Source organism: Mustela erminea, chromosome 4 (genome assembly GCF_009829155.1).
Source record: "Mustela erminea isolate mMusErm1 chromosome 4, mMusErm1.Pri, whole genome shotgun sequence".
NCBI classification, from domain to species: Eukaryota; Metazoa; Chordata; class Mammalia; order Carnivora; family Mustelidae; genus Mustela; species Mustela erminea.
In genome coordinates this window covers 134452700-134478012 of record NC_045617.1, presented here as the reverse complement: position 1 = coordinate 134478012, position 25313 = coordinate 134452700, and the positions used below count along the sequence as shown (strand labels likewise).

The 25313-nt window shown below is 49.3% G+C and overlaps 1 protein-coding gene and 1 long non-coding RNA gene across 9 annotated transcripts; one reads left to right on the top strand and one right to left on the bottom strand.

Moving 5' to 3' along the window:
* The first annotated feature begins 659 nt into the window (after nt 1-659).
* On the top strand, nt 660-23627 carry TFAP2A (transcription factor AP-2 alpha). Of its 8 annotated transcripts, none has more exons than XM_032341076.1 (8): nt 660-860; nt 10015-10072; nt 10212-10449; nt 13565-13616; nt 15658-15889; nt 17811-17929; nt 19825-19966; nt 21873-23627. In XM_032341076.1, exons 1-8 carry the CDS (start codon nt 788-790, stop codon nt 22159-22161), a joined length of 1203 nt encoding a protein of 400 aa, XP_032196967.1. In that variant the 5' UTR covers nt 660-787; the 3' UTR covers nt 22162-23627. The 8 variants fall into 8 exon arrangements, with proteins under 8 accessions (XP_032196967.1, XP_032196964.1, XP_032196963.1 ...); XM_032341075.1 differs by lacking the exon at nt 660-860 and adding an exon at nt 6450-6569; XM_032341071.1 differs by lacking the exon at nt 660-860 and adding an exon at nt 7561-7771.
* Nucleotides 3855-6490, bottom strand: LOC116589128. The gene is made up of 3 exons (XR_004285209.1): nt 6409-6490; nt 5246-5617; nt 3855-5015 (listed from the first exon to the last, which is right to left on the bottom strand). It is a non-coding gene; the product is annotated as an uncharacterized LOC116589128 (long non-coding RNA).
* Nucleotides 23628-25313: the final 1686 nt, after the last annotated feature.

The window sequence follows — 25313 nt, the reverse complement described above, 5'->3', positions numbered from 1 at the left end:
GAGGAGTGGGGGAGGGGACCACCTTAAATAGAAGTGTAAGTGTATGAGTGTGCAAGAGTGTGTGTTTGTGTGTCTGCGGTGGGAGGAGACTGAACTAGAAGCCAGAAGTGAAACAGAATCGCGAACGTTTCCACCTACTGGGAAACATTTTGATCTGAGATTGGACGCTGAACCCCCTGGGGGTTGCGGACTCCGATCCGCGAGGGCCTGGACTGTCCTCAATCTCCCGAGCTAGTGGGGAGGCCCGGCCTAGGGTCTGGCCGAACCGCAAGCGTACAGGTGTGCGGGACCTATTGGATCGGGCCCAATCTCCGGGCCTTGCTCTTTTCCCCTCCCCACCTCCAATTCTCCCCACCTCGGGGTGGAGACTCCCAGCCCCAAAGTTCCAAGGGGGGGGGAGAGGAGAGTCTGGGGAAGAGCGCATAGATGCCCCCATTGCTTGAGTGCGAAAACACACCCACTCACACTCGCATCGAGCCCTGCACACCCCAGCAAGCAGTCTGCCTCTGTTCCCCGGTCAGAAACTGACCGGGAAAGCGGGTTGGGGCTGTTGGGAAAAGCTGGAGCTGATGGCGAGATTGCCGCGGCTATAAATCCATCACTTCCCAGGTCAGCTCTGCGAGGCGCTGGGACGAGAGCTGGCGGAGTGAATTCCTGGGCTAGCGCGCATGCGTCGGCAGGTAGCAACCCAGCTCTTTATGACCAGGTGAGATGTTGGTGAGCAGGTAAAAAAGGAGGATTTGTCTAAGCGATTCCAGGGAGCGGGCCCGGCCGAGCCCTACAGCCCATGCCCGGCGGGGATCCATCGCCTGGAGCGCCGAGCCGCGATGTCCATACTTGCCAAAATGGGGGACTGGCAGGTACGGGGGTTTGCCTTGGCGGGGCTGAAGTGGGCGGGGGTGGAGGAGGGGAGGGTGCCGGGAGGGGGGAGGCGGAGAGGAAGAGCCTTGGCCCTGGGCAGGAGAGTCGTAAGCGAGGCACGCCTGGCAGCGCCCAGGAGAGTTCCCAGGAGAGAAAGGGCAGAAAAAACACGCGCTGCCGGCGGGCCCGGAGCGGAGCAAAGTCCGGCACACGCTCCACAGGTGGCCCCGGGGGTCACTTGTGGTTTGCGCTGCGGCCTTTAACGCCCCCCCCTCCCCACCCAGTGGAAACAAGGGAGGGTGACTAATTCGGGAGGGGGAAGGGCGCGGGGCGGGGGTTGCAGTGCGTGGTAAGGAAGGTTCACTACTCTGTACGCCTTCGTTCTTGCCCTAGACCCCAGGGCGACGCATGAGGTGGGGTTCTGGTGCACCTGTCTCTTTTTCTGTCTCCAATTTGGGGGGCCTAGTGGGTGTGGAGAATGGAAAGGGGTCCGGATGGACGGGGCGCGCCCGCGAGAATATTCTTTGGGGAAATACTTAAAAGAGTTTGTACAAAGTTTAGCCTCTCTCTCGGTCCGAGTTGTGAAGCCAGTTTTCGCCTCTTGGGCTACAGATTGGGGTGACTGGATAAGGGGTGAATGATGGGTGATAAGGGAGGTCCAAAATTTGCAGAAACCAAAGTTTGCCAAACTCGGCCGGCTAGGCCTCGGGTACCTCAAGGCCAAATGGGCCCTTGATCCTCCCCTCCTTGAGTCCTGACCCAACCCGGGCCACAGGAACATTCTTCTGGCTCTCTCCTAACTTCCAGACATTTCCTCTGTGGAAACCAGGGCAGCTCTGCACAGGCTGGTGACGGTAGCAGACACTCTCCTCTTTGGCGGATTTCATCATGGGAACCGTGGGACCCTATTTCCCTCCCCCCACTCCCACCGAACCTCCTGGCCAAGGAGGCCTGGTTAGGGCAAGATTCTGTGCGCAGAAAAGGCTGCAGGGTGATTTGAACCGAAGGTGGGGAACTCCCCAGAGAGAAGTCAAGGCTCTGCCCTTTTCAGGGGCGAGTTCTTTTTCTTTTTCTTGTTTCAGATTCATGCCATTAGAAATAAAGTTCAGAAGTCTTGTCTTTTCTATATTCTTTGGAGTTGGGGAAAGGAAATAGTCTTGCGATTTTTACTTCTCTCCTTCTATTTATTATTTTTATTAACCCTGAGCTCTTTTATACCTCTCCTCCCAATTAAATCTCACGAAAATGCAATTTCATCCCCCAAATTAGACTGACTTTGTGGTTTAAGGATGCAAGACCCACACCAAACACAAATGTTGGGAATCCACACCTTTCCCTGCCTTGCTCCAGTGGGCCTCAGGGCCCTTCTTCCTTCTTTTCTCTGGAGGGTGTAGACTGGGGAAGGTCTTGGGGTGAGGTCCTTGCAGTTTTCTCCACAAAACCGGTAGACCTCCCAGCCGAACTCCTCGGGTCTGAGAAGGCACCAGTAGCGGAGGATCATCCTGGGTCTGAGCCTCCAGAGGGCCTACCATTCGGGTGCAGTGAGAATATGGCCCAAAGGGGAAAGGAGTGAACCCTGAGCCTGGCTCCTGCGGGCTCACAGTTTGGCAAGTGGTGGGAAGCCTGCCTCTCGGGTGGGGCACGTGGATTTGGGGCCTGGAGGGGCTGGATCCTTCAGGCTTGGCCTTTTGTGCCCTCGGGTCCCACTGAGTGGTGAGGACCAGAGAAGAGTCATTCAGACCCCTTGCTGTCTCTTTGTTTCTGCCAGTGTCTCCGTCTCACACTGATACTCATTTTTCCCTCCAACGGCCTCTTCACGCCCCCACTTCAGGCCTGGACCCCCCACCTCTAGCCCCAGGCCTGGCGCTATTGCCCTGGGGTGCTGGTGGGGACAGAGCATTGACATGCAATGAAGAGACTTGTCGTGGTAATGACGTTCCTACAAATGCGGCTCCGCTGGCTCCATGATCTACTGGGGCGCTCGCCTGGGCCTTTCTTGAAGGCCCAGAACTCCAGCGGTGGCGCAGAGCCCGCAGGCCCTTATCTGCACCTCAAAGGCACCCTCGGCGGGAATACAACAACAGTTTAGCAAGCCCTAGAGGGTGCGGAGCCAGAAATCTGCAGGGCGCCGGTCAGCAAGGGGGGATGGGTGGAGAAGATAAAGGGCCTTGAATGCCTTCCCCAGCCCACAATCTGAAAGAAAGCGAAACTTGAAGTTTCCTTAAGCACTGTGCGGCAACGTCCGAGGGTGTAAAAATCCCACGCTCGCAGGTTTAGGATTTGGCCTACAGCTCATGCTCTGAGGCTGTGGCCGCTTGCTGGGAAGGTGTAAATGCTCGCGGCGGCCCATCTCCCGACTTCAATCCACTGCGTTGGGCGGCGGGCCCTGGGGCAGCCCCTCAGGGTGAGTGGTGCGAGTGCTGGAAGTTGACCGTTTTCCGGGTGGAGCGTGGCGTGGCGCTTAACCTCGGGCTGTGTTCAGCCAGAGAACTGTGATAGTGTGCAGGTGGGGAAAAGGAGTGCAGGGCAGGGCCGGAGGAGGGTGTCCCTCATGCTCTAAATCCCCCTTCCAGCTCGAGCCATTTCTCTAACTTTTGGGAGGGCCTCTGGCCTACTCTGCCTGGCTTGGGGAATTTGCTGCAGCCATCCGGAAGGAGAAATTGCCCTCAGCAAATGGGTGGGGGGGTGGGGTAGGGAGGTGGTCGGCCCTCCTCCGGCCTTCCTTCCACCTGTTAAGAAAATCTTGGATTTGCAACACCCTTTACCCGCTCTGCAAGGACACGCTTTGGAGACCTTGGGAGGCCTGGAGATTTGCAAAAGACAGGCCTAGGTGGAATCAGAAGTCGTTCCTAGAGCAACTCTGAGGCAGACCTACTGTTGATGAATTTGCAGTATTCAAGAGAGAGAAAGACACACAAAAACTTTTTTATGGAGGGCAAATGAGAAGTTTGACCAGAAAAATTAATTACTCCGTATTTCAAAGGATTACATCACGTCTTTCTTTTTAATTTCTTCTTTAAAACAATTCGCCAAAACAGAAGGAAAACATCTATAAAGCCCCGCTGGGGCGAGCCAGTCCCTGTGTGGAGCCGGGAAAGCCTGGACTGGCCAACCTGGACCAGGGGGTGGCCCCGGGGCCTCGGGTTCCGCGTCAGCCGGGCACTGCGCCGCAAGCGCGCCCGCTTTAGTAACATCACCAAATCATGAAGGAACTCTCCCTGCTTTAATTAAAAAGGGGGATCTTGGGAAAACTGGAGCAGATTAGCACAGCGAAGAGTTGGTTCCTAGCGATTTATTTTGATGCATGCATGACACGAAGCACACATGTCGGTATTTCCGTACAACTCCAGGAGCGACTGTGAGTCTCCGTAGGAGTTCTGTATTTTGTCCACATCGCACCTACGAAACCCTTAGCCCCAACACCACGTTGAATTATCAGTCAGCCCTAGCTTCATACAAATGAGAGGAAAATCACTTAACCCCTGGAGCTGTCAACTAACCTCTTCGGGGTACAATTTTTATTTTACACGCAGCAATTAAAGGATCGCAAACCCCAGCCGAGCGACTGGAGCTGTTTGGCAAAATTCTCAACCTGGGGGTGGGGTGGGGGGGGATGGGGGGGTAAGCGCAAAGCCAATAAAACTCCCAAGGCGCTGCGGCCCGAGATGGTGGCTGCCGCGAGCGGAGGCGATCTCTTGTTGGGCAGAAATCCTGGAGTGACTTTGCCGGTCTTGGTTTGATGATTATATTTAATTGCGAAAGGGATAATAATTTCTAATAAAATTGGACGGGGCCGAAAGGACAGCGCGGTTAGCGCAGGCAGGGGTGAGGGAGAGGTGGTGAAAGACGAGCCCCAGGCGCAGCCTCTTGGACCCTGCACGGTGCCGGGTTTTTGCGGAGGGCATCTCCCTCGAGAAGGAGACGGAGAGGAAGAGGAGAGGGGCAGAATGGCGCGGCGGCGGGGACCGGGGCGCGCGGCTGGTCTCAGGGGAGATTCCCTGGGCTCACGGGCAGGCGTGCGCTCTAGGAGCAAATTCGCCGCTCCGAGAGACCTTTATACCTGGGTCGGAGCGGCCGGCCGCAGATTGCGGTGCTGGCGAGCAATTGGACTATTGTTGATATGCTAATGAGGCGATTAGGCTGTTGGTAAAGAGCTGGAAAAGGGAAAAGTTTCTACCATTAGAGGGAGATCTCCGAGCGCACACGGGAGCTCTTTCCCTTCTCGCCTCCTCCCTCCTCCTCACCCTCCTCCTCCTCGCCCTCCTCCTCCTCCTTTTTGCCCTCCTCCTCCTCCTCCTCGCCCTCGCCCTCCTCCTCCTCCTCCTCGACCTCCTCCTCCTCCTCCTCCTGCGCTCACCGCCGGCAGCCGACACTTTGCGCTTACCCAGAGAGTAGCTCCACTTGGGTACGAGGCGGAGAAGGGGGCAAATCCGTTCACGCCGATCCATGAAAATGCTTTGGAAACTGACGGATAATATCAAGTACGAGGACTGCGAGGTAAGCGCGGTGCTGGCTATCCTTGCGGCCGCAGGCTCCGAGCTCTACCTTCCCGCTCCTCCTCGTTTCCTCGCAGCCAGCTGCGAAATGCGGGTGGGACAAACTTTCCCCAGCGCAGCGCCCGCCTCTCCAATTCGCCCGAAGAACTCTAGGGAGAAGCTGGAGAGGAAGGATGTGGATGCTGTCTTCTTTCCTTTTCCTCCTTGGAAGCGCGTGTCCCACTTTCCCCCCTTCTATTTTCCGGCCAGTTTGGGGACTGCTTAAGAGTGGAAAGAGGAACATGGGTTTTTGAGGCAGTTGCTGGCAATTGGGCACGCGTCTGTGCACCCTGCGTGTGTCTTGAGCGAGATTCTGGGAGCCCGAGTCACCAGAAAGAGAAAGGAAAGAGAAAATCCCATTTCCCTCCTTACGTCCTCTCCGATCTTTCATATTCCTTCTTTTATTTATTCATTTTTCCCTCCTTCCTTCCTATCTTCCCCTCCCCCTTTCTAAAAAGGAAGGGTCTTTTCTGTTTGGAGAAGGCACCCGCACACTTCGCTCTGACCTGTGTTGCACCTCCCAGTTATCGGGTTCAGTCTGGAAGCGCCCCTCTCCCAAATTGCTACGGGGCTCGCCCTGGGTATCTGTGTTGCTGAAGAAGTTCTAAGCACCTTCTCCCTCTGAGGGATACTTTGAGAGCATCCCTGGGGCGAAGGTGGGAGGGCTGCACCGCGTGGAGCCACCTAGTTGCCGGGTCCTCAAGCTGCGGGCCCTGAAGCTGCCGGGCAGTCGGCTGAGTGACCGTGGGAATCCTGATCCGGCTGCACTCGACCTCCGGTGTGCGGAGCCCGCGGCGCCGGTGGAACGCGCCTCTTTGGAGCCCATTTTAAAACCCAGGGTCTCCGGAGCTCGGCTTATTGGAGCAACCGGGGAAGCCCCAACACCACTGGCCCGCCCGCGGGAGGCGCTGGGAACCGGCCTGGCTGCCGCGGCCCGGAACTCCTTCACAACCCGCGCTGAAATAAGCGGAGGAGTCACAGGAGGGGGAGGGGGCCCGAGGCCGATGATTACCTAAATAGGTGATAGTCCCAGCTTTCGCTATTTTTTTCTTCTCTGTTCCTTTCTTTCTCTTTGGCATTTGGAGCTGGAAATGTCTGGAGCAGAGGTCTGTGCGGGCGCAGCAGCGTGGGTCTCGTCTTCACTTGAAATCAGAACCCGGGTTTGTGTGAACGGTGTGTCACTGGTTCCCTTCCCCCTCTCCTCTCCGTCGACTATTTTAAAATCTTTCTCCTTTCCCGGGCTCTTCCTTTTCTCCTTCCCCTCACCCCATGAGGCGCAGGGTGACATCCCGCGGGGACGGGCTCATCTCTGGGGGCTCCTGCTGTGCGCCGTGCGGGGCGCAGAGACCCCGGGGCACACTAGCCGCTTTGTTTTCAGGCCCGAGGCGGGGGGGGGTGTGCTCTGCGAACTGGTAGGAGTTTGCTCCCCAGTCTCCGCAGGTGAATTGTCCCCGCCAGGGCTTTGGCCCGAGGCTCGAGCGTTTCACCTTCGCGGAGGCCGAAACCCAGCTCTGGGTGCCAAGCCCTCGGCGTGCGGGGTTCGAAGCTCTGCACGGCGCTGGGCGCCTTTGAGACCTAGGTGGGAGGCAAAGAACTGGAGGGACCCTGTGGGGGCGCGTGTGAATGTGTGTGTAAGTGAGGCAACGAGAGAGAGAGAGAGAGAGAGAGAGAGAACACAGTGAGGGATGTTTCAACAACTTTGACTGCGGTGGGCGAGCGCCGGAGCAGGGATTTCGGGTTTCCGAGCCCGCTCAGGGCTGTCTAATTATGTCGGGGCTCTGCAGGGACACGCAGGAGGCGAGGTGCCGCTTGTTCTGACAAACCAGCGGGCGGACTGGCAGCGGCGGCAGCCTTGCCGCGCTGGGAGAGAGCGAGCCATGTCAGCGGATGGGGGTGGGGGGGCGTCGGGCGGGAGTGGCCCAGCCAGTCGGACGGGTTTGCGCCGGGAGCCGGGAGCCCGTGCCAGCGGCGCCCGGGCTGGGCCGCTTAGCGTCTCTGCGCGCCCCGGACCGCGTCCCGGCTCTCCCTCCCCGAGCTCCTGCCGGGGAGAGCTGAGGGCGGGCGGCAGCTGCCGCAGAGCGAACGGCCCGGGCTGTCCGAGGGAAGCTTGAGCGGCGGCCGAGGCGAGGGCCGGTGGAGCGGGCGGGCTGGCCGGTCCCGGGCGGGGCGCCGGGCCATGGAAGAGCGGCGCGGCGGCGGGCAGCCGAATCCCGAGTCCCAGGCCCGGCTGCGGAGCGGAGGAGCCCGCGGCCGGAGAGGGCCGGGCAGCACCTCCCGCGCCGAGAGCCCGATGAATGCTCGGATGCGGTCCCCGGCAGCTCCTGCCCGCGACGCGCGGCCCCCACGGTATCCCGAGGTCTGCCCCAGCCTTTTAGGTCTGATTGTCCTCGCTCGCTTCCTCTCCCCCTCCCCCTCCCCCTCGGCCTCCCCCTCCGTGCGCTCCGGCTCGGCCCCCTCCCCCTCCTTCCCTCCCTCCCTCTTTCCCTCCCTTCCTCCTCTCGGGCTCTCCCTCCTTCCCTCCCTCCCCGCTCCCCACTCTGGGCTCCACTCTCTCACCCACACTTTCTTTCTCACACACGCACGCAGACACATTCTCCCTCTCTGCGCTCTCTCCCTCGGTTTCCCTCGCTCCCTCTTTCTCTTTCACTTTTGCATGCCCTGCAACCTTTTAAAATGTTGCCCCTTCCCTGTGATTCGCCAGACGCCGCGCCGCGGCCCCCCGCGCGCTCGCCCGCTCCCTCTCTCGCCCGCTTTTTGTCTCTCGCGCTCCCTCTCCCCACCTCCGATTTGCTACACTGAGGCTCCCGTCAATGGACTGCATTGAGAGCCGGCTCCGGCGCGAGTTGCCTCTCCGCTTCACGCTCGATTTCCAGGCATTCTTCCCTTATTAAGTATTCGTGTAATATTAATAGTCATGAATATCTGCTATTAGGAGGCTCCAGGAACGCTGCCCAGCGCGGTTATTAGAAGCTCAAGCGAAGCCGCCGCTAAGAAAAGAGGGGAGACACGGATTAAGGAACACGCACATACACACAGACACACACACACTTTTTTCTTTTTCCTTTTTTTGGGGTTTTTCATTTTTTAAGGAACTTTGAATCATAACCGATCACGGCAGGATAGAGACCGTGGGTTCGACCAGCTGAAGGCGCCGCTCGAATCGGTGGTTCAAGTTCGGATGGACCAGAGCGGGGCTCCAGCGCTCGGGGGAGTGTCTGCGCCGTGACTGGAGTCCTGGGTGGCGCGGGGCTCTCGGCGCCTTTTGTGTGGGGCGCGCTCGGGCGGCGGGGCAGCCGGGCTCTCCAGGCTTGCTTGTTTTTTTCCACCCTGACTCGTTACCCCAGACTCTTCGCAGATGTTAGTTCACAGTTTTTCAGCTATGGTGAGTCCCATCCCCACCCCCATCCCTGTTTCCTTAGGAATTCTCTTCTGGAAACCTGGTGCTGCGGACCTGCCCCAACCTCGGGTTTCGCGCTCAGGTTTCCTTCAGGGCACCCCTTTTTCCATTTGCATTTCGCTCTTTCCCTCTTTTCTCTCGCTTTTTTCATTCTTTAATCGAATGCATTACCCCCCGCCCCCGCTCGACCTCTCCCGGCGCGCAGACCTACCTCGCCGCTACTTCCCCAGGCGTGTTCCTAGCCACGCTCATCCTTATTTCTTTGCGTCTTCACTTGTTCCGAGGTGTTCTCAACGTTTGATGCTTAATCCATATGCAGGAAAAACGCTGCCCGGTGTGTCCCCTGCCCTCGGGGCCGGGGCTGAACCTCCCTGGGCTCGCACCCCCTGGAATCAACTCTGTTCGCTTTTTTGGCAAGCGAATTGCAATAGAGGAACATAAAGTCTGGCGTTTCTTCTGCCCTATGGGGCTGGGGTGCAAGGGGCGGGAGCCTCCGCGCCGGGTTGCACCTCTCTCTTTTAAACCCAATAAGGCTGAATCTTTCTATTTTAAACGTTGACTGGACGTCCCCCCTCTCCCCATCCATATTGTAAATCGACCCTATTGAGAAAAATGCTCCTAACTGAGAAAGCGGAAAAGACAGAACCCCATCTTGCAGTTAAAACCTTCTTTAAGCTGGTAATTTAAAGGTGTGCTTTCGTTACAGCCCCTCTACGAAATGTTTCTATTTAAATAGTCATGAAAATGGTAATAGTCTTTGAAGGTGTATGATTTTTCCCTCCTCCAAATAAATGGAACAGGGTAAACAATAACGCAGTGGCAGGCAGGTTCAAATCCGGGGGAAAAAGAAAAGGCCGCTTCTACTGTTAAATATTTAGCAGGAATTTTAATTTTGCTTAAGGGAGGTTTCATGCTGCAGCTTAACGGGCTGTATTCTGGAAGGCCTTTTTCTATCACCCCCCCCCCCTTTGAAACAAACGCCTAAACAGAGCCTCTTATGCCCCCACATTTGCACGATCTAATTCTCTGCGTTTTTGGAAGAAGCCCATTTCACTTCGGGGGTACCGAAATGAACAACTTAGAGCTCATTTCTTTCGGCGGCCTGCCGACGGGAATGAACGGTTTCCCACGCAGTCTTGCGGAGTGGATTTAGAGTGGACAGATGTAACTCGACGCCTGATTTCTTGTTCTTTCCCCCTTTCTTCTTCTTCTCTCTCTCAGGACCGCCACGACGGCACCAGCAACGGGACGGCGCGGTTGCCCCAGCTGGGCACTGTAGGTCAATCTCCCTACACGAGCGCCCCGCCGCTGTCCCACACCCCCAATGCCGACTTCCAGCCCCCCTACTTCCCCCCGCCCTACCAGCCTATCTACCCCCAGTCGCAAGATCCTTACTCCCACGTCAACGACCCCTACAGCCTGAACCCCTTGCACGCCCAGCCGCAGCCGCAGCACCCGGGCTGGCCCGGCCAGAGGCAGAGCCAGGAGTCTGGGCTCCTGCACACGCACCGGGGGCTGCCCCACCAGCTTTCGGGCCTGGATCCTCGCAGGGACTACCGGCGGCACGAAGACCTCCTGCACGGCCCACACGGGCTTAGCTCAGGACTCGGAGACCTCCCGATCCACTCCTTACCTCACGCCATCGAGGACGTCCCGGTAAGAGGCCGCGCGGGCGGCGCGAGGGAGAACGCAGCCCCTGCTCACCCACCCCCAGAGAAGATTAATCAGGACATACAGACTGTGGCCCGGGGTTTCCCTCAGTGGCATTTACTTCTTCAAAATTCCGTTTTATTTTTTGGGCGGACACTTGGAGAACCCACATAAACGACCGAATTAAAAAATTAAAAAGTAGTTGAGAGTTATAGCCCTAGAACAATGGTTCCTGGAGCTCCTTCAAACAATGCCTGCATTACCATTTCCACCGACACAGAAATAAATCAGATGAATGTCACCATTAACAATATCTGCCCCTCTCCAGGACAGTAAACTGTTTCGATTGGGAGAGGATCTAATTCCACCGCTGCGTCTGGCGTGCGGGATTTATCCCTGTCCTGGAAAAGATGTTCAATTCAACCAAAAGAACTCATTAAATACCCTAGGAGTTTAAAATAAAGTGTGAACAACATATTAAGAAAATTATTTCTACCGGATTTCATAAGCACTAGTGATGTCTAAAAGTTCTGTGTGTAGCTTACCCTGATTAAAGAATAGTTAAGTAGCAAATCGGAGCAGAGGGACATTAAAATGAAGCCTCCTTCTTCTCCTAGGGGTGCTAAGTGCTGACCTCATAAATCATTAGCTGGGTTCCCAACTCCTATCAGAACCTGCTACACCCTATATTAAATTAAATGTTTTGAGACTATTGGGCAATACATTATTTGAGTTCTAATCCAGTTATCGATAAATGCAGTTTAAAACGATTTCTGAATAAGCATGGTATTAGCACATTTACTGTTTACAGTGTAAACCAGGCTATTGATAATTTGAAAATACTTTCTGAAATTAAATTTAAACCAGCATCTCTGTTTCAGTTCTACGTATTTATGGTTTCCTCACAACACTCCTGAAATGGAATTAGAATGAGCCAATAATTTTATTAAAGCTGTAAAGGCTCTGTTAATGCTGCTTTTCTTTGGAGAGGAAATGTATCTGGATGTGATTTTTACTAAAATGCTATTTCAAATTAGTGCATCAAATATTGCAGCAATATGTCCGTTGACAGTTTAATGATTACTGCATTAGATTGCAAAGAAAATGGTCAGATGAACTTACCTGCTTGCTTGGTGAATTTAAAACATTATTTAAGTTACATAGGAAAATAGAAAATTTATTACAGCTCTCATTTGGCCCAGTTAATCACTGAAATTTGTTGGTTATATTCAGCAGCCTTGCATGGAAAGAAGGAAAGCAGGCAATTGATCCATTGTGGGGTTTAGAAAGCATTGTGTGTATGTCTGTGTTCATAAATGTTTTTGGAAACTGACATTAAACTGCATTTCTTGGGAAGTAAAATAAGAGGAGCAGTTGTTGAGAAAAAGCAATTAAAAAACAAACCTGGAAGTTGTGATCATTTCAGTTCCCCTTCCCAAAGAGTCTCTGAATCCTTTTTCTAACCCGCTCTTTGGACATATTTGAATTGCAAAATGCACTGCAGCCCTTTGGAATTACTGTGAATTAGAATTGCTCTACTTTGCAAAAATTCCAAAGTGGCTGGTGTGAATTCTTAACACCTGTATAGTCACTTTTTGTGGTGAAATTAGTCAGTAGGAGAAATTAACCAAAAGATAAATAAAAACAAGGAAACCCAGTTGTTGCTCTTCCCCACCCTCCCCCACCTATTAAGAAAAAAATTCTTTCAAAGGAATTTGGGTCAGGAAAAGGGTTGTTTTCAATTTTCCCATTGCTGCAACAGTTAACCTTTAATAAGAATGACTGCTAAATATTTAAGAAAATCAAATTGATGGTGAAAATTATTTAATCATTAATATCTCAGTGGGGTTTTAAACTTAACAGTCTTCCCTGTATGGACAAGGTCTAGAAATAACACAAATAAAAGTATTATGCCACACTACATTTACTTTATGGGTTTAGGGTGCATGCATAAAGGGATCATATTTCCCCATATAGTTAAAACACAAGAACTGCAGCAGTAGTCATTTCTGAACATTTCTCAATTTAATTATACTTAAATCCAGAAGCACTTTAGGCAAGTTACAAATGAGAGCATTGAGTATAATAAAACCTGTAATAAAGCAACTTAGTACCATCCACCCGGAATCATTGCGATCAGGCACAATTAACAGGAGCATAAATCCAAGACAGAATGGAAAATGTTCGAATCAGTATTATTGTTGGACAAAGACTAGAGAAGGAAGTAATAGTTTTTTAAATGGTAATGCCTGTGTTTGGTAACGATTGCGAAATCTTCTATCTCAGCAGCCCTGGTGCTAATTTGTAAACACAGCCAGACATTATATTGCCTGTCAGTTTCTGCATTAGAAAACATGATTTCATTTTACTTTCTAATCACGTTTTGACTCTAGCACACACATATACCCATCCATCTGTAAAGGAAAAAAAGGGGGGGGGGGAGAGAGAGAGAGAGAGAGAAGAAAAAAAACCCCACACCAACAAACCCGCTGCTGGACAACAGGGGGAAAAAATACCCTCAGAGGTTTTTGCTTTTGTTTTAATCGTTTTCATATTTGTTTCTTATACCTAGTTTAGGCTATAATCGTCTTTAAAAATAATTTTAATTTTCCATAAGTGAAGGTGTGTATACACCTTTGCTTTTTATCACATTACCTAAAATGCTTACAACACTCCCCTGTTACTCCCGCCTCTGTCATTTCTATTGTGTTTCCCTGGCTTTTGCTGCTTGAACACTGGAACCGCTAAAGTCCGAAGCCACTGAGGCGCCAAACTAAAGCTAGGTGCATTTTTAAAGGTTAAACTGACTTTGTGAGAAAGATTAGGTGCTCCAAAACTTGGTTTAATTTCCAAAGAAAGTTTTATTCCCCACCCCCATCTCCTTCAAACATGGATTATTTGCTGGGGGAGGAGAAATTGGCTGTGGGTGTGCAGTGAAACCTCTTGAGTTCCAAAGCCTCAAATTCCAATAAGCCAAGAAGAGATGTTTATATATAAATGTCACTATACAGGAGGGGGAAATTTTGATTCTACACCTTCCCCTCCCCCCATCTTGCACAGAATATTCATTTCCTTTTGTTTTGATTACACACTTACATCCATGTGTATCCTTTTGTTGCAGCATGTAGAAGACCCGGGTATTAACATCCCAGATCAAACTGTAATTAAGAAAGGTAAGCCATTTCCTTCTACATTCCAGGCATGTCCTTACAGGCATACTGCTATTTAAAAGAACTCTCAGAGCTGTATTTATTTTTTTCAAATAGGATTTCCTAAAGGCTCAGAATTAGCAAATAGATGGCATAGAACAGCCATGCTTTAAATGATCGGCTTTCAGTATGTTAGTAATGGCAACAGGCTAGCTTTGTTCATGATTTGACCATTTAATTTAGTTTAATGATATCTAGACAGACACATGAAATGTGTAATAGTTGAACTGATTTGGAAGTGGCATTTCAATTTTGAAATGGTTTAACAGTTTAGTTAATCCATTGTGTAAGTGGCCATGAGTATTAAGAAGTGTATAATGCTAAAATAGTGCAAATAATTCAACATCACTATGAGAGTTGTGTCGTTTGTACCACTCCTTAGCAGAGGAAGAAAAAAAACTTTCATGTTCTTCAATTTAATTTCTCATTAGCTGTTTAAGGGTTTTTAAACTTTGTGAATTAGGTTAACAAAAATTTGGCTTTTGGTTAAAATTAGCATCTTGAAGATGTCAGGATTATTAGCATAATTGTTCAGAGCAGAAATTGTTTTTAAAAAGTGTCAAGTGATTTGGATGGATTTGTAATTTGTATTGTGTTTAGTGAGTAGAAATAAAGTTTACTGGATTAAATGCTATTCACAGCAGCTTTTTTTTGTTGTTGTTATAGTAGCAATGTTACATTGCAGAATTCTAGGCACCACCAGAGGACGATGCTATATAAAACTGTTCTCATTTCTAACCCCAATCAGTATATTGTTAGCTAGTTTAAAGTTTCATTTTTGCATCTGTGAAGTCTTTGTCACGTCAAATTAGATGTGCAAGGGATAAATCTTAAGAGATGCTCTTTCCAAGTCGACATGATAATTGGCTCTTTTATTAGTAATCTCTCAAGAGTTCGTTTAACTCCTATTGTCTCTATTAGCCTCCCCAGAGCTATTAATGTCACAAGTGATCTATCCAAAACCTAGAGCCCCCCACCTCCCCATACATCTAGAATATCCCCATTAAGGAGGGAGGAGTACTGAGGAGAATGTATGCATATTGTTATATATGTCTCCTTGTGGAATTTTAAAATACAAACGCATACAGGACGTAAATGGTGGTGAATGCATCTGAATTATACTGGTGTGGAGAAATGTAACATGGTAGTACACTTTTTCCTGGTCTTGAATTTTTTTCTATGGTGGGGCCGACAAGGAAGAGCTTATGATTTTGCCTATTAAGAATATATCCTCTCCACTTGCCAATGAAGACACTCAAGCAGACAAGGATATTAACTCTTTGCTCAACAGAAGGGCATTGATAGAGCCTATGGTAGGCCTGTTTATCTTTCTTCTCTCCCAGTTCAAAATGGGACTGTGGAATGCATTTCTAAACGGTCCTTTTTAAAACTAAACATAGGAAAGGGCCTATTTATCAAAAGGATGGGGCACTTGCCATGTGTGTGACCAGAGAATCCACCACCTCCCAGCTTGGTGCCTTAGCTGCAATGTTCACATACAGGCCACTTCAGCCATCTCAACTCTCTGCTGATCTTTGTAACAATTTCTCCCCAACACTGAACTCCCCACCCCACAAAACCTCCAAAGTACACGGAGCTTGCTCTCGGTGTGCAAGCGTAATCCCCTCCCCTGCACCCTATACCCGTACTGCAGCACCTCTCCTCGGATGAGAGCCCTGAGGGTCACAGTTTCACTACCATTTCTAGACAGCACCCTGACGGCTAACAGGAAAGGGTCGGGGCAGAAGCACAGTCCAAGCTGGTGGGGCGAGGTGGGGGCGCCTCCCGGCCGCCGGGCGGGGTGCGCCGAGGGGATGAGGCTTGCTCCCCAGAACGGGAGTACAGCAGGGAATAAGGCAGAAGGTGGGGGAAAGGAACCACTGGATTTTTCAGGGCTGGAAGGAAAGTGGGGGTTGCGGCGCAAGCCGGGGCGAGAGCCGGGGTCGGGGAGGACTTGGGAGGGACCCCCGACGCCCACACGCAGCTTCCCCGTCTGTCTCCGCAGGCCCCGTGTCCCTGTCCAAGTCCAACAGCAACGCCGTCTCCGCCATCCCCATAAACAAGGACAACCTCTTCGGCGGCGTCGTGAACCCCAACGAAGTCTTCTGTTCAGTTCCGGGTCGTCTCTCGCTCCTCAGCTCCACCTCGAAGTACAAGGTCACGGTGGCGGAAGTACAGCGGCGCCTCTCACCGCCGGAGTGTCTCAACGCTTCGCTGCTGGGCGGAGTGCTGCGGAGGTGAGGCCCGGCACCGCCCTGCCCGCCCCGCCCCGCGGCCCGGGGAAACACTGCGCCTGCGCTTGGGCGACGACGCACACGGGCCTCGCGCCGTGGCCCTCCCTTCGCGGGAAAGAAAGGGGCGGGGAGAAGGGCGTAAAACGGGGTGGGTGGGAGCTAGGGGCGGGATGAGGCGGCGCGCGCCTGCGCTCTCCGCAGCCTTCTCGCGCCCTCGAGCTTCTGGCGCGCGCTCGGTTTCGTCGCCGCGGCGCGCTCCCCAGGCCCTCCGCCCCCAACCCAACTCCTCGCGCGCACGCGCAGCTCACTGCACCGCGGGTTCAGTCCCGGCTGCTACAGCGGCGGGGCGCCGTGCAGCCGCCTTTTCCCTCCTCGCGTATACCTTGCACGCCCTGGAAAACTTCCTCTCAGGCGCCTTACTTTGCCTTACGTCCGTGTAGGGTCTCCGAAGGTAACCCACCGTCCCTCGAATAGGGTTTTAAGTAGAAGACATTGGCTTTCTTTTGAGTCCGCCGCCCAGCCCCCTCCCCACCCCCCCCACCCCGCGTCACCGTCACCTCTGGCCAGACGGCGACTCCCGGTGCCTAAGGCGCTCACGTTAGTGGTTCCCAGGTACTGCTGCCGCGACGTGCTCCAGGCAGCACGCAGGACACGTGTACGTGCATTCTGTGTAGTTGTTACCCACCAGTGCGTGTTACATACGTGGCTGGGGATACACGTCTCAGCCCTGCGAGGTCGCAATGGTTCGTTTCCTAGATAAGATTGGATAAGGGTCTGTGAGGTGAAGCACCTTCCCTCAGGGCAGGTTTCTCCCTGCTTTGGGCTTCGCCTTCTTAGGGTTCAACCCAGCTTTGTGAGTGGTGGGTGTTGGCCTGAACTTTCCCAGGTGATCTTTTTTTCCTTTTCCTTTTTTTTTTTTTTTTTAAAGTAGACCAAAAACTTAAAAAGAGTTTGCCGTTTATTTATTTATTCATCATTGGACCCATAGTCCCGCTCTGGTGGGCATGTTCCACACAAAGCGTATTAAACCACTTTTGGAAGGTTTCAGACATCCACTTTTCCAGTGTTTTCTTCCTCTTCCTCCTTCACAGTCATTTTGGCTTCCTTTTGTAATCTTTCTCTGACAGATCTGAAACCTCTGCTTTTTCCTCCCCTTCCCCCACCCCCAGTATTGGAGACTGTTTACCTAGGGGAGTATAATCTAATCCACACAATTAAAGAGCACTTGAGTAGGGAATAAAATCTGAAATTAATTAATTTGCTGTTTTATTTAAACAATTTATCTTAACCACTTTCTGATTACGGGAGTCTATTTAGACATCTATTTATAAGAACCACCTCCATTGTCTCTGAAATCAGTGAAATTTTTAAAGGCCGATACCGGCTTTTGACATTTCCAGTTAGGCTACTGACATGGCATGTAAACAGTTGGTAAAATGAATTTCCCATTGGGGTTAAAGCCAGAACAGGAAACGTGAGAGTGATGATAACTTTGGTTACTCTGAACAGCCTAACAGTGATTCTTGCAAAGACAATTTAAAGACCCCATTGGGATTTGTGTGATTGTAACAACAGGGAAAATACACAGTAATCAGTTGAACTCAAAAATACCTCAAACCCCAGAGATGAGAACCGTGTTTGTTTGTTTGTGGTTCTTCTTTAGAGAGTTGCGGAATCAAAACCTTCCAACCTGCCACCAGGGCTGCAGGAATAACTGAACACAGGGGGTGTTTTACAGTTCAGCCTTTGTCTCCCATGATCTTTCCCTACCATTCCTTCCTAGGTTTCCCTCCCTTAAGTATCTCGGGGCTATGATTCTCAATTTTAAAAAGCACATGTTAGGAGGTTGTTAAAGTGACTATAATGTGACTCAGAGCCACCCAGTGTTTTCTAAATCCCTTTCTTGAATGTATTTGTGAAACAGGGCGAAGTCTAAAAATGGAGGAAGATCTTTAAGAGAAAAACTGGACAAAATAGGATTAAATCTGCCAGCAGGGAGACGTAAAGCTGCCAATGTCACCCTGCTCACGTCACTAGTGGAGGGTAAGCGAGTCCACTTGCTAACAAGAAGGGAACTGTCTTCTGGGAAAATGGGTAATACTCTGTGGCCAGATGTTTGGTTGTATTTTGTGTCAGTTGGTCAGTTTCATTTTTTTTTTTTTTTTCCTGGCGAATATAGCTGGAAGGGAACAGAATCCTGGCACGTCAAAAAACTATTTGCATTTACTCCTGTCCTCCTTTCTTCTTCCCCTTTGCCATAAAATTCCACCTCCCTGAACCCAATTCTGACCTAAACAACGTGAAAATTTAAGAACTGCATATTCTCTCCAAGTTCTGTCTCCTCCACAGAGCTCAGCAGTAAATCACTTAAGCTATTCTGACATCTGCGTTTGAGAAATGCGTGACCATTACTTCCTGAATTAATTTGGGAATCTTTGACCTGCATCCTGATTTAAGACCGTCCTGAAAGCTCAGGGTTATATGCCCTTTTAGGTTTTTGTTTTCCAAACATATGCTCCCTTATCTCTTACTTAATGGTGCTTCTCTAGTGGAGGGGAAGAAAAGTGAGCAATCTTAGATTTTGAATTGTTGGGCTAGGAAAGAAAAAAGAAAAACAAGCCTTGCTGAAAGTTCCTCATGGCAGTTCTTAACACACACACACAAAGCTTCCAACCCCTTTAAAACAAAAGCTACCCCTGTTCTCACTCTGTGCTCTAGATACACTGTCATCAGAATCCACTCACATTCCTACTTCCTCTGGATTCCTTTTAAGTTCTTCTGATAGTAAATTGGCTTAAGTTTAGATGTGTTAGAAGGAATGTCTAAGCTGTCTTGCGTTTTCCTTTGTGTTGTGTTGGAAATGTCTCCTGCCATTGGAAAAAGAAAGACACTTAAATGATCAGGTAGATATCAAAACTACCATTTATATTTAAAGAAGGCATTTTATCTTCTTTACACCTTACAGTTGAGGAGATAGATCACAGTGGAGTTTGGGTTCCAGCTTTATAAAGAACTGTAGTAAAGTTTAAAATCATGCACTTGAGGAGGACTCTCAGGAGGCAATCTGTGAACAGCGTTAAAGATGATAACTGTTAAACAATAAGCAGTTCTTCGGGGCCAGAAGCTCAACAACAGTAGCTTTGCATTAAAAATACCATGAGTACATACAGAACCCACTATGCATACCCCAAAAGAATTAAGCGCAAAGGAAATGGTCGAAGTGGCTTTGGGTGTATTGTGAGAGTGTGCATGAGTTTGGGGGTTGAGCCCTGTTCCAGGGAGGCAGTTTCTGGAGAACTGTTATTGTTTGTGATCCGCTCCATTTTATGGAAACAAGCTCTGCAGAGAGGGCTTTGATGCTCTAATTGGCGCATGCGTTCTTCCGGAGCTGGAGCTAATGGCAGGAAGCCCTGCAGTAAAAACCAACTGGTTCAGGAAATTAAAACCAAAGATTCGAAAATCAACAACACAGACAGACTCAGTGGAGTGACCCTCAAATCCTCTTGGTTAATCGGTTTGGATGAACAGATAATTATATGCGATCAAGTTAAAATGTAAACCTTTAGTTGTTCCCCTTGCAGAAAAACTCAGCGAGTAATTATGAATATCATTTATGAATGTGTTGATAGGTGTGAGGTTGGAATCCAAGGAACATTTTAAAAGAGAAGTTGGGGAAATGTCATCAGGGATCAGGGTGGGTGGGGGATGGGATATGCATTTTCAAGTCCTCTTGGCTTGACTGGGACAAGTGGCCATTTTTCCTGATAAAATCATCTGCCAGATCCTACAGAGAAGGAAATAAAATGCCTGAAACGAGAAAACAAGTAGTTTGTGTTTTCTTAAACATCTGGGTTAAGAAAATAAGAGTGTTGGAAGGAAAATCTGACCTCAACTCTTCTCATTCTCTTGCACTCACCTCCCCTCTCTCCTCCTGCCAGGAGAAGCAGTCCACCTAGCCCGGGACTTCGGGTACGTGTGTGAAACTGAATTTCCTGCCAAAGCAGTAGCTGAATTTCTCAACCGACAACATTCCGATCCCAATGAGCAAGTGACAAGAAAAAACATGCTTCTGGCTACAAAGTAAGGCATTTACCTTACCTCTCCGGGGTCTGTGTCTTACTGTCAAGAGAAACAACCAGAATTGTTTCTGGTCACACTTTTCTCCTCTCTTCGTTTGGTGTTAATCAGTTTTGTTGTCATAAATAATTGAAGTTACCAACACAGTCTTAGAATCCATACTCAACCTTAAAGGGGAAATGTAAGTGGGATTCTTGGTGTGCTCCTAATCTTATCCACTCTTCTGCTCCCCCTTTTCAGTTAAAACAAAAAAAGTGTGTATGGGGGTGGAGTATGGTAGGGGTTTGATGGAAGCTGAGTGTGGATTGGTGACTGTGTCGTTTTAGAAAGACCAGCATTGAGTCTGTAAACGGGTAAAACAGGCTCGCTTGTATCAGTTTTTGTCCCCTATCAATATGTGCTCCGAGAGCAAGGATTAAGCAGTGGCCTGCAAAATGTGGAAGCCAGAAGTTGTCCTAGATTCAGCCTTAATCCCTTATCCCATTTCTTGCCTTTCTTTCGCCTTCCTCCTGGAAAGTCCCTCTCTCTCTCTGTCTCTGTCTCTCTCACAGGCACACAAACACACACACAGCCCACAAGTTTTAGCCTACAGGTGAGATGTCAAATAGGTTTCAAAATGGCCCAAGTTATATTCCCGTCAGTGCTTGGGCTGAATAGGCTTCTCCAGGTGGTATGTGAAAAGAAAATGACTGTTTTGATATGTTTTCTGGAAATTAAAAGGCTTGTTTGGAAGCCCTTAATTATCAAAGTTGATGTCACAGGAGGGCTTGGAACCAGAGGGCAGAGGCTGTGAGGCCTCCGTTGGGGCAGTGTCTAGCCTGGGGACATCAGCTGGCCTTGGAGAAGGCAGCCTGCCAAGTGCTCCCCCATTCTCCCTCTTCCCCACCTGCCTCATACCAGTACCCCCATCCCCTCCAGACTGCTGGTGCCCCAGGAAGACCCCACCTAGGCCTTGCTTCCCAGATTCACAGCTTCCGGTGTACAGGCCTCCGCTGTCCGTATTTCCGACTTCTCAAGACCCTTTCTGAGATTTCAACTTTTTCTCTTCCCTTAGCTTCCTAAGCACCCCTGTGTTCACAATTTTCCCTTGGAATGGGGAAATTGAAATTGAAGCATCTATTTCTTCTCAAAAATCAGTCTGAGGGGCACCTGGGTGGCTCAGTTGGGTAAGCGTCCCACTTTGGATTTTAACTCAGGTTACGATCTCAGGGTCTTGAGATCTATCCCTGCCTCTCAGACTGGGGCTTGGAGCCTGCTTGAGCTCCCTTTGTCCCTCTTCCTCCCCAGCACTCTGTCTGTCTGTCTCTCTGAGCTGGCTGTCAATATCAGTCTGCATTGTCCCCAAGTAACCGATTTTTTGTGCATTTATTTAAAGGCAAAACAATCCCAAGAAAAGTTTGCCTTTCTGTCTGCATCCAGCCTTATTTGTAGGATTTCATCCAACCAACTGAGGTCTCCCTAGAACAGAGCGGGAAGCAGGTCTCTCTGATATTTTGAACAGGACAACTTATGGCTGCATGCTATTGGCTATTGGGAAATGCTTTTGTTTCTGACTCCTCATCCCTCTCCTCCTCCTTTGTTTCTCTTCTAAACATGTGCAATGTTTCTCTGTGTCAGGGGTGTTTGGTGTGAGTGAGAAAGAAGGGGGCTAGTTGTTAGGTGTAGCTGGGGAGCGAGAGAGGGAGAATTTGTGAAGGTAGGAAGGGCCACATTCAGTGGACATGGAGGGGTGACTGGGTCTTCCGTCTTGTGCCCCCCCCCAAGTCTGTCTCTGGGGCGTTGGGTCAGGTCAGGGTTCTGCAGGGAGAAAGGTTTTCTTTTTGCTGCTCACGTTGCCCACAGGGGAGCCTCAACTCTCTCTCTTCCTGCTCCCCAACCCCCCTTTCTCTCTGCTTCACTTGTGCTGCAGACAGATATGCAAAGAGTTCACTGACCTGCTGGCTCAGGACCGATCTCCCCTGGGGAACTCGCGGCCGAACCCCATTCTGGAGCCTGGCATCCAGAGCTGCTTGACCCACTTCAACCTCATCTCCCACGGCTTCGGCAGCCCAGCGGTGTGCGCCGCGGTCACAGCCCTGCAGAACTATCTCACCGAGGCCCTCAAGGCCATGGACAAAATGTACCTCAGCAACAACCCCAACAGCCACACGGACAACAGCGCCAAAAGCAGTGACAAAGAGGAGAAACACAGAAAGTGAGGCTGTCCTCCCTGCCCTGCCTCTCCCGCCTCACCAGTCCGGCGAGCCCACCCACCCAGTCGTCTCCAGTCCCCTACCGCCATGGGCAGGTGACAGCTCTGGGACCAGCGCCCCGCCCCGCCCCTGCCCCCCTCCCCACTGCTGCTATTGCTGATGCTGCCGCCACCACCTTCAGTCCCCCAGACGCTGGGGGGACTCTCAGCCGTCAGCGGGACAGCACCTGCTGACTGGGCCCCCAGCCTCGAAGTCCCTCGTCGGCACCAACTCCCCTTTGCCCTCCTGTGGAGCCTAAGAGAACAGAACAGGCCGTGGAGCCAGCAAAGAAAAGTTCTGTCCAAGTTTGTGAACGATTTTTTAAAAAACAAAAAACAAAAAACCCAACAACTCAACAACAACCACCACCACAAAAAAGCTAAAAACATTTTTTTCTAAAAAAAAAATAAAATAAATAATAATAATAATAACATAAAAATTTAAAAAAATACTATATGCGCTTCATGGGACTGAATCACCACCTTCCCTTACATACTTCAGATTGTAGCCATACTTTAAAAAAAAAAAGGCGTAAAGGAAAATGACATTTTTATCAGTATTGTGAATAAACTTGAACACAAATACACGAAGTTCCATGTCATGTCTTCAGTTGTAGAAGTTTTTTCCTCTCCAAGGTAAAGCGACCAACTTGAACTTTCTCTGGCAACACGATTCACAGTTATATAAGGGAATCCGTGTTCACGTCTCTGTATATATTTATTTATGTGTAATTTAATGGGAATTGTAAATATGGTGAGTCTGTTTTAAGCCTCTCTTTTTTTTTTTTTTTTTAATTTATCTGGTGATCTCGTTTACCTCTTGTTTAGTGGGTTTTGAATCTTCCCTATTAGTTCTTCATGTGGTTCATGGTACTTATTTAGAAATTCAAGGTTTGGGGGATTTTTTTTCCCCCCTCTGGGATTCATGAATTTAGCCCTGTTGTAGCATGTTAAAGACGACAATGAAACAGCTGAACAGAATTTTAAAAAGTAAAATAAAATTTTATATATAATTAGTATTACATTTAGCATTTCATTGAACTGAAAGAAAAAAGTTGATATCAGACCCTGGAAAGATTTTTTAAACTTGAGTGGTTTGATAACCCTTCTATGTATTGTGGGGAGAAAAAAAAAAGTTTATTTTATTTCACTATCCTCCCTTGAAAGCATCATTTGAGCAATAAATGAGTATTGTCTTTAAACCAAGGGTAAGGGATTCCCCCCACCCCCACACTCTGTCTCTCTCTTACTCGCTCTCTCTTTTTGTTCAAAGAACTTCAAACATTTGGGACCACCTGGTATTCTGTATTTTCACTGGCCATTTTGGAAGCAGTTCGAGTTGTATTGTATTGAGTTGTGCTGGCGTAGTTTCCATGCCTGTCAATGTATCATAGTCCTTTGTTGCCCAGATAAATAAATATTTGATACGCTTTATGTCGATTTTTTTTTATTCAGTGGCTGTCTTTACCCAGGCGTATTTTTGTTCTTGGCAGTATTTTTTATTCAGTATGGTTACAGTAATTGAGTTTAACTCTCCCTTGACAATTGCTCCTTGCAATAAGCAGCTGAACCCACTGTTTCCCTCAAGTATAATAAAAACTTACTTTCAACTTGGAGTTCAGAGCAGGGTATCATTTCGATATTCCACGGAGTCTGTATTCAGACAAATGACACAATAAAACCCAATGTATTCTTTTGGATAAAATATTGTTTGTACTGCTAAAGGAATGACATACTATCTTTTCCTTACTAGAAACATTAATTTTATTATTAAAAATAAAGTTTTTATTTTATTTATGTTGATCCTTTAGGTTTTCATTTGTGTTCTGGAAACCACAATATAAAACCTTCAGAACCAAACGTTAAGGATGACAAGGAAGATGAAGAACAGAAGACCCTCCCCTGCCCCCCCATCCCCAGAACTACTTTGGAACCTGTCTTAGAGGATAACTGAAATTTGAATTGTTAGTTCATTAGCACAAAGGAAATACCCACTTAAATCTTTACTTGTTAGCTCAGGCTTCTCTGTGCCTAAGACATGTAAATGAGCAAAATCTAGCTCTGGTATTCTGGAAAGTGAAAAGGAATAGTGGCAGAAATGCATGAAGAGAGAAAGAGAGGGTATCTTGTCTCCCATTTATTTTAGTATTTTCTTCAGGGATGAGTTCACCACTATGCTCTTCTTAGGATCTCCTGAGATAGCAGAGGTGAGTGGGGAATTATGTGGATTCCCAGAATCTTTTCTGCCTGCCCTCCCTAAATGTTGACCCACCCTTTTCTATCACGAAGGGGCTCCTCCTAGGACCTTTTAGAAATACAAACCCACCGTGCTCTGAGGTGGGATGGAGAGCATGGGGGAGGACTGTGCGTCCTGCCTCTCCAGACCTTTCCTATCTGTCTTCTACAGTAACAGGGCTGTGTGCTCAGCTCTTAGAGCAGGAAGGACTTCCTGTACGTAAAAATGGCGAATTTAGTGCTTTTATAAAGTCTGATTTGGAAAGACCTTGCTTTGGAAGTGAGGGAGGTTTTAAATGGTTTTTAAGAAGACAATGGGGGTAGTTAACTGGAAGGTTTACAGGAAAGGTCATAGAAAAAGTGTCTAGGTATACACACTGGAGGAAATTTAGCATTTGTTCATCCAGTTTGACATTCCGAAGGACTAAGGAAGCAAAGCATTAGACAGTGTCCATTTTGCAGCCTTTTGCTTTCTAATCTCCTTATGGGAGGCTGTGTGAAATCAATCTCGACAGACGAACGAGAGTTGGTGGAGTCTAAATTCTATTTTCCAAAGCCAGAGAATTCACAACAATGGTGGGTTTAAAAAAAAAAAATTTTTTTTTCCAAATGGAAAGTGTATCCTTAGAAAGCCACGCGGCAACTGTTTTTTAAAGCGGTTATTTATTATTTCCTAGAGAGACTGGTTAACTGGAACCGTAGATGTAACAAAATAATGAGGCGAATGAACCCTAACTGTACATACTCTTGACAGAAATGAAATGCACACAGCATCGTAGCAGGTGAAGTGAAGCATTGTCTATCAGGGCTGTTTTTCTTGGCTGCATCTCAGATTGTGTGGGGGATCCTAACCTCAGGCACAATAGCATTCATAAACAGCCATAC

Bases quoted from the DNA above. Each gene is read 5' to 3' on its own strand.
- TFAP2A (XM_032341070.1), top strand. From the start codon at position 7,573: ATGGAAGAGCGGCGCGGCGGCGGGCAGCCGAATCCCGAGTCCCAGGCC. The intron at 7,753-10,014 runs GTCTGCCCCAGC...TCTCTCTCTCAG, and splicing joins GGCCCCCACGGTATCCCGAG to GACCGCCACGACGGCACCAG. The intron at 19,967-21,872 runs GTAAGGCATTTA...CTTGTGCTGCAG, and splicing joins AACATGCTTCTGGCTACAAA to ACAGATATGCAAAGAGTTCA.